The sequence below is a fragment of the Seriola lalandi genome, unplaced genomic scaffold (assembly GCF_002814215.2).
Source record: "Seriola lalandi dorsalis isolate HSWRI2012SDOR001 ecotype SW California unplaced genomic scaffold, Sedor1 jcf7180002053598, whole genome shotgun sequence".
NCBI lineage: Eukaryota > Metazoa > Chordata > Actinopteri > Carangiformes > Carangidae > Seriola > Seriola lalandi.
Window position 1 is genome coordinate 32,185 of NW_019524151.1, and position 8,079 is coordinate 40,263.

An 8,079-nucleotide genomic window follows, 5' to 3' on the forward strand; every position below is an offset into this window, starting at 1 on the left:
ACACACACACACACACACACACACACACACACACACACACACACACACACACACACACACACACAGTGTGAGTGTTTTCTGGATGGGAGAGAAGCCAAACGCCAAAGAGAATTTCATGCCAGCAGCTTAAAACAATTACGTGATAATTTGTGTTACAGTCCCGGTGGAACAAGCCACAATACATCAAGTACATTCATTATAATCCAAATCCACTTAAAGAAACACAAGCTGACCTCTGACCTGAACATCATAGAAAATCTGTGGGAGGATCTTAAACACTCTGCAGGTGAAAAACAGACTAAAAATATCTGAGAACTCAAACTGCAGAAGTGGATGCAAATCCCTCAATCAAGCACAGAACCAGCAGCTGCTGCTGATCTGCTCTTTAAGGGCTCTGAACTTTTACACAGTTACTGTCTACAGTGTTGTTCTAAGTTAGGAAATAAAAAGCACCAGTGCACTGACATTCAAAGAGAGGCTTTGCTTCCAAACGTTTGCACACAGGTTTACACCCATGGTCAATGATCATCTGATGCAACCACCTCTTCTCAAAAATGAAACTCATCTGGGTTATTTTTACTTTGTCAAACCACATTACAGAAATAATCAGCACTTGTGCTAATTAGCCAGTGTACACAGTCAACAGTTTAAATCTGCATGAGCAATAAATAGAAAACAGAACTCAGGTCTGTCTTACCTATTCTTTCAAACAAGAAGTTGTGTGGTTCATCTCCGTCACCAGTTGAACTGCTGTGTATCACCCAGCAACAATCTTCCTGTTTATAACCTCCCCTGCCTCCTCCTCCCCCCTCCCCCACTGTGTTTCATTCTAGGCTAAATTACAGAGAATGGAAAGTGAAAGTAACAGGCAGGCTGATTCAGACCTGTCGCTGACTGACCCGCAGCCACACTCTCATATTCCTGGAAATGGTCACAACACACAGGCATGACAAGAGGCAACCATGAAGCAGGTAGAAACAGATGGGAGCAGTGGAGCAACATCAGGGCCTGTCTGTCATCACCTCCAGCTCAGTACCGCTACTTCACTTATGCTCACGGGAAATCTGCCAAGTCACGGGGTTAATGATACGATGCTGAATTTAGTTTCCGATTCGGCAGTTAAGGGAAAAGTTAGAGGCACATTTCACACATTGGACCAGGTCCAGATGAAAAACCACAACACTTTTACATGTCAAATCTGAACTGGATTATCCCAGAGAGACTAAAGACTTTCTAAAACATTCTGTTTGATTTGTGAAAGGTTTATTCTATTTGCGAAAATGCAAAAGAGGTACATTTCATTGCATTTTTCTGCATCTAAACCACATTGGACCAGGTCCAGATGAAAAACCACAACACTTAGATATGTCAAATGGACACTTGTTGCTAAGTTATGGTTCTAACCTCAGCATTGTGTTAATGATACTGTATTTACAAGATGATGTAGTGAGGAAACTAAGTACAAGTGCACTGTAAGGAGACATCAATGACAAATCAAGAGCAGGAGGGGTGATGTAACAGGAGGGAGGAGGAAAGAAAAACTGGCTTTGAGTTTCACATTCCTGTCCTTGCCCAGCTGATTCACCAGCTGATGTGTAAAAACCATGTGATGTGATATAAATAACATTTGAGCGGTAAAAACAAACCTGTACTTAAGGAAATGAAACAGAGGCTCTGTGTAAAAACTGTGGATGTGAGGACATGTTACACCTCTTCTGTCCGGCTCTTGCTTCATTTCTTCCTTACTCAAATTCTAGCTGATGGTGATTACACAACCAAGAAAAGGAGCAGAGCACCACCCATGATGCTGCTGCACAATCCTGTGAGAGGGTGGCAATGACACGGGAAGACAGTGACTATTAACAGAAGTATGACACTAGTGATTGCTTTGCATTGCTGCTGTGTAATAAATGAAATCTTAAAGATCCATATTTTCTTCTTCTCAGGCTCAGAGGAGGCTCTGAGCGTCTCTTCTGATTGGCTGACTGTTTTCTGAGTGATCCAATAAAGATATAGCAAACTTCAGGTAAAACACTGAGAGAAACCAAATCCTGCAAGGTTTGGATGGTGGGTCCAGGTGGGCGGGGCTTGGTGACTGCTTTGTTGTGACATCACAAAGTTCCAGAAGTCCTGACGGCTGGTTTTAAGGCTCAGTTTCTGAATACAGGCTGTGTGCATTTCTCTGTGGACTGAGGCTTTGATACTTTCACAGTATTAATATAGAAGCTAGAGCTGATCTATAATCACACTACACATGGACAGAAAGACCTGGGCTGTGATCTTGGCGATGAGGAATGGTTAATAATATTATTGAACACTGGGAAATAGATTAAGGAGGCTAATAGAAAATGTGTTCAGTATAAGATAATACAAAGGTTTCACTGTGCTTATTAGGGGACCAAGGGTAAGTGTCATCACGACTGTCCAAGTGATCGTCCTTCCTCTCCAGATCTTAAAACATGGATGGAGTCTATGTTAGAGATAGTATCATATGAACACCTTAGCTAAAGTATGAAGTTGAAAACTTTAAGAGGTTTTGTCTTGGCTTGTTTATTTTGGTTTTAAATACGTATGTGTACCATGGGCCTTCTCATAACCAAAGATAATTATACTGTCTGTTTGTGTATATTGAAATACATAAATAAATACTATAATGATTTTTTTTTTTTAAACACACAAGGTGATCTCACTTTATACCCTATTTGACCTTTAAATGCAAATTTGAATTGAATGAAAAGCATCACACTTTCTTTATCCATATGTAACTCTGACCAGCAGTCTCTACAAGCCACAACAACATACCTTGGTCAGAGTGCAACCATGTGGTCAGTGCATCTTATCTTCTCTCCTCCCTGGCGGGGCTGTAGCTTTCAGGACGGGGAAAACAGTGCGGATGATGATGATGATGATGAAGACACAGGTGAGTGACAGGCCACATACTGTTTCTAATTTACCTGAACAGAGTGAAACTGAGCAGGTAAATAATTCCACCGGACCACAGTATTCTCTAACCTGTTGAGCAGAGTGACTCATGGCACATGACGTGTTGACCAGCTGACCCAGTGCAGGTCATATACAGGTGTACAGTAAGGGCGGCATTCATATCCGATTATGATATAGATATTGAATATATGTCTCATACATATACATTTCTCTTCCGTTATTGACTAAAACGACAGATAATATATCAATATATTAACCTGATTGAATATAAAATAATGGAACAAACTTACAACAGTTTAACTTCTGTAACAACACAGGTGTACAACAACAGACAGTAACGTAATGTCACTTCTGAGCAGCAGCAGCAGCGGAGTTACGTGCTAACAACACCGGAAAACTCAGTGGCAAACACGAACTGAAAAGCTGGTTAAACGTGTCCGACTGACTCTCCAGCTACCTGCTATTGTGTCGGACATTCCCCGGCAGTGGCAGTTGTCGGGTGTGTGTCTCTGTCTTCACTCAACATGCTCAGTTTGTACTGAGGGAGTTACAACACGGCACCGGCCGCTCACTTTAAGCTAGCGGAGATGCTATTCTTGCTAGCTAACGTTAGCACGGTTTAACTTCGTGTTAATCACGTAAGTTAGTTAATGACGGGCTTTAAAATGGCCACTGGCACAGTATTTACATTAAGGAGTCTTAACACTGTTGCGATTAAAAATAACATGATACTAAAGAAGCGAAACTCAGAAACCTAACGGTGTTTTTGTTTACCACTGCTAGCCGGCTACCTAGCTATCATATGCTGCGTTCACGTCACACGACAAAGATAGTAAATACAAAATCTCTACTGCAAAAAATGTACATCTACAAAAATGTAATTATTTCAGCCACAAAGGTTTGTTCAAACAAACTTTATGTTAGTTAATTCTTCTTAAGAATTAGAGTGTCATCTTGTTGTTATTTCAGTTAGTCCATGGCACTCATTAACATTTTATTATCACTCTGAAATAGTAGATCAGTTGCACATCAATAAACAACCATCAAGTTTCCAGGTTGCAGAAACATTCTTACTGAGGATTGGTGTCAGTCGGGTTTTCTCACAGGTAGTTCAATGCAGACATCAGTATAACAAAGTAACAGTTAAATTCTTGAACTACTACTATACAGTAGACAGAATCCGGATTACTGAACATAATATTGACTTATTGTCACTTTAAATATGAGAAAAAGGGTGAAAAAAGTGCTTTGTGCTTCGTAAATAAACTGCCCCAGACAGCAAAATAGATCCAGCCCACGTGCTTGTTTTCTACTGGCCCAGTATACACCTGGTACACCTGCCAACATGTGGAAGTATACGGGCTAGTTTCATTTTGCTATCTGGGGAGGATGATGGGTTAAACTGCAGCTTGGAAACAGTCCTGACACTTTATTTATTCAGTAATATTCATGAATATGTTAATTTGTAATCAAGGATGTGATAATACAGTGATTTTCTGGATAAAATGTGAACATACAAACAAGTGTTCATTCCCAGTTAATTTAATTTCCTTGTTGGCGTTTGGCTAGAATGTAAAATATGATATAGATCACCTCCAATAACAATGGAAGAGAATTATTATTTATTGTAAAACACGACATCACCTGCAAATATAATGGAAGGTTTAAAATGGCTAAATTAAAACACATGTAATGAAGAGATAACGTTAAATATAATACACATTGTTTCCTGTGTGTACATCTACTTTGTCATCAAATGAAAACAAGTGAATTAATTGATTTTCATTGTGACATATTTTTTCCATGACACATTAAATTAAAACATTATATTTCCGTGTTCTTCAGCAGAGGGCAGCATTGACCTGCTAATGCTAAATATAAAGTACTGTTATCAGTTTCATGAAGAAGAGCAGGAAAGTTTTTTTTTCTTTTTTGAGATGGAGACAATGACAACATTAAAATGAAGAAAAAACAACTGTCCAATCACAGTTTGGGGGCGGGAACATGTGGAGCTATCGTCAATTAATAACTAATAATCAACACAAAACAGTGGTCATTATGTGAGTGGTACAAATTGTTGAACATTTTGTAGGTGCAGCAAATGATCACTTATTTGCTATCAGAAATTAACAATAATAATAATAATAATAATAATAATATGATATTAAAATATTGACATTAACTAATAACTTAAATTAGTTTTTAAGAACCACCTTGATCAGGGAATTGATTGTTAATTCACTGATTCATCAATTTGGAATCTGAAACTCCACAACTAACCACAACTAAAATAACCAGATCAATAGTTAGTAAAAGTTCTGCAGAGTTTGAATATATAATTATATATACTGCTCCTACACATGGCTCCTGTTGTTTGAAAAGAAACTGAGATGGCAGACTTTGTTTTGTAGCTGGTGCTAAATGAAACTTGTTGACTCAGTGCAGAGGTTTGCTGCAGCAGGTCTGCAGAGGAGAGAGCAGGAAGACAAGAGCTGTCGCTGCCTCTACAGTTTCCCTGAAGAAGAGACAGAGAGCAGGAGGTTTTGACCTGATGTGAAGGAGAATTCATAAGGACAGGGAAAAAATCTGACTTCGCACTCACACTATGATTTTTTTAAATCAACTTTATTTATAACACATGGACAATGAATACTTTACTAATCACAAAAACCTTTTGGATTTTTTTGGGATTGAAATGTTGAGATAAGATAACATGAAAGGAATATACAAGTAAAAACAGTTTTAAATGTTGTTGCAGCAAGGAATTGTGGGACGGCATTTCTCCTTTCCTTTCCATCATGGTGAATGACTTTCATTACATACGTTCATTAAGTTTATTTTAATCCCAGACAAATTTAAACTTGACATCCTTCATTTTGTCTTTGTAGACTGTATCAAAGTGCTCCGCCTCTGACGCTGTCAGCTGGTTTTTCCAATCTCCAGCGATTCCTGAAACACAACAAGAGGAAGCAGATCACATGTGAATAAACAATGAATGAATATTTCATAATGTAGGTAAAGTATTATTCAGTGAAACACACCTTTCCTGAGGAAGTCAGACTTGGTCTGGTCCATGAATCCGGGAGGAACAGCAGAGTAGTTTGACATGTTGTTCTGCTTCATGTTCTTGAACAAACAGCGCTCTGCTATCTTCTCTATCACCTCAGAGTCCAGAGGTTTCTCCAGGAACTGAGCGAGTCTGGACACAGAGTCCTTCAGGTCCTGAACCAGAGAGAAGCACAGCAGTGATGGGACAGTGCGACTGTGTGAGGTCAGAGCTGCTCAGAAAAGGTCTCCGAGATTTGAGGAGGAAGGTTTGAGGAGTGTCGCTGAATCTCACCACGATCATCTCTTCATAGCAGATGTACATGATTCTGTCTTTATCCTCAGCGTTCAGCCAACCCTTCACATGATCGAACCACGAGCCAAACATGACTGGAGGGGACAGAAAACCACAAGTATCATTATCATGAGTAAATTATAACTCTGTATAATCAGCTGACGGCTCCTGTCACCGTGTATCATGAGTTAATACTGAACACTGAGTCCGACCTTTTCCGTCCAGGAACTTGTGGAGGAAGTCGCTCTGTGGGCCTGGGTCCACCAGGAAGGAGGACATCCCATGATAATGAAAGGAAGATGTAAACACATCTCTGGGGTTCCTCATGACGTAGATGACCTGCAGTGATCATACGACATCCATTAATTCATTGATGAAACCTTGAACGCTGTGTCCTGTCGACGTTTCCTCTGGACCAGGTGTTTGTTAGTTTCATGGTGAGGACAGTGCGACGTGTGTCACCAGAACAATAAATAAAACAACCAGCAGTTCGTGAATTAACGGATCTACACTGATCTATTATTTAACGTTTTTATTGTATAAATATTTCTTATTGTGTGAATGTTCAGTTAATGCTTAAAAGAATAAAGATATTTTATTATCTAAACATTTAACCACATATTTGTTTTGTTGTTTTTATAATATTGGAATGGAAACAGAGACTCGATAAGAACCGGAATCAGAATCATTAAAGTTCTGACGATACACAACCAAGTTTCTAGAACCGCATATTAGAGAAACTGCACCGATGAGTTTCTCTGTGCCGTTGACTACAAATGCTATTTAGTGTAAAACAATGTTTTGTTTGGAGCATCTGTAATATATACACATAATATATAATATGTGCAAAACACACTGACAGAGGTTTTCACAGAGGTTCCCTGTTTAGACCTCAGGACTGTGTGGACGTGATCTGTGCTGCATCAAACCTCCACCTGACAGGAAGTGTCATCAGCAACTGAAAAGCCCTGTGTGGGCGTGCAGAGCCTTTTAAGGTCAGGTAACAACACCTGACAAGCCCAGTCAGGTCGATGCAAGCAGAAAGGTTATAAAGGAAAAGGTATCAGCCTTCTTCATGGCAGCCATGTTGATATGTCATAATGTGAAATGCAGATACAGATGTAAGTATTAATTAGAACAAAGTTAGAAGTGGCTCACTCATACAAACAGACCTCGTCCTGCTCTGACAGGTGCGGCAGTCACACAGATCTACCTTTGGCTTGACTTGGAAGAAGCCTGGAGGCATCATGTTGTAGTGGAAGTGAGTAGTTAACATGCGAGGAGACGGCCTGTTCTCCAGATTCAGGATGCAGGCCCGACTCTCCTCCAACCAGGGAACACGGTCCCAGTTATGAAGACTCTCAACAGAAGCCGGATCTCCTCCGCTCACGATGAGAGGGACGATCTCCTGCATCCAGGTCGTACCTGAGCAGAGGAGACAAGAGGAAATATGTCGTTACACTATTGGCTAAAGCACATTTACCTATTTATCTTTACATTTAGCTCTTATTTTGGAATGACGCTACACATGGACGGTACAGAGCACAAAGCAACCACCACCAGAGGGTCGGCCTCAGTCTAAATCAGTTAAACCCAGTATATACAGTCCAGTCCATGTTGTCCTGTTGAAAAGATTCTGCTGTAAACTCTGTGAGAATCCCTTGCATCATTCTGTGTGTTTATGTCCCTGAACACATCATCACCCAGGCCTCAACCTGTTTCCTTCCTGAACAATGAGCTGCTGTGGAGGGGGGGGGGGGCAGCAGAAACGTTGCAAATGTCTTTTCCTAAAACAA

The 8,079-nt window shown here is 40.1% G+C and overlaps 2 protein-coding genes across 2 annotated transcripts in view; both read right to left on the reverse strand.

The window, feature by feature from the left end:
* LOC111651359 (uncharacterized) overlaps nucleotides 1–3,739 on the reverse strand; it is a 33,637-nt gene extending 29,898 nt beyond the window's left edge. Inside the window, exon 1 of the mRNA XM_087172691.1 lies at nucleotides 2,803–3,739. The gene's annotated coding sequence lies outside the window, so the exon portion shown is untranslated. The remainder of the gene's footprint in view (nucleotides 1–2,802) is intronic.
* Nucleotides 3,740–5,763: 2,024 nt separating this feature from the next.
* The window catches only part of LOC111651360 (sulfotransferase 2B1-like), a 3,952-nt gene continuing 1,636 nt past the window's right edge, over nucleotides 5,764–8,079 (reverse strand). Inside the window, exons 2-6 of the mRNA XM_023401347.2 lie at nucleotides 7,497–7,708; nucleotides 6,496–6,622; nucleotides 6,284–6,378; nucleotides 5,985–6,165; nucleotides 5,764–5,892 (exon numbers count right to left, since the gene is read on the reverse strand). Coding sequence (XP_023257115.1) covers nucleotides 5,783–5,892; nucleotides 5,985–6,165; nucleotides 6,284–6,378; nucleotides 6,496–6,622; nucleotides 7,497–7,708 — 725 coding nt within the window. The 3' untranslated portion in view covers nucleotides 5,764–5,782. The remainder of the gene's footprint in view (nucleotides 5,893–5,984; nucleotides 6,166–6,283; nucleotides 6,379–6,495; nucleotides 6,623–7,496; nucleotides 7,709–8,079) is intronic.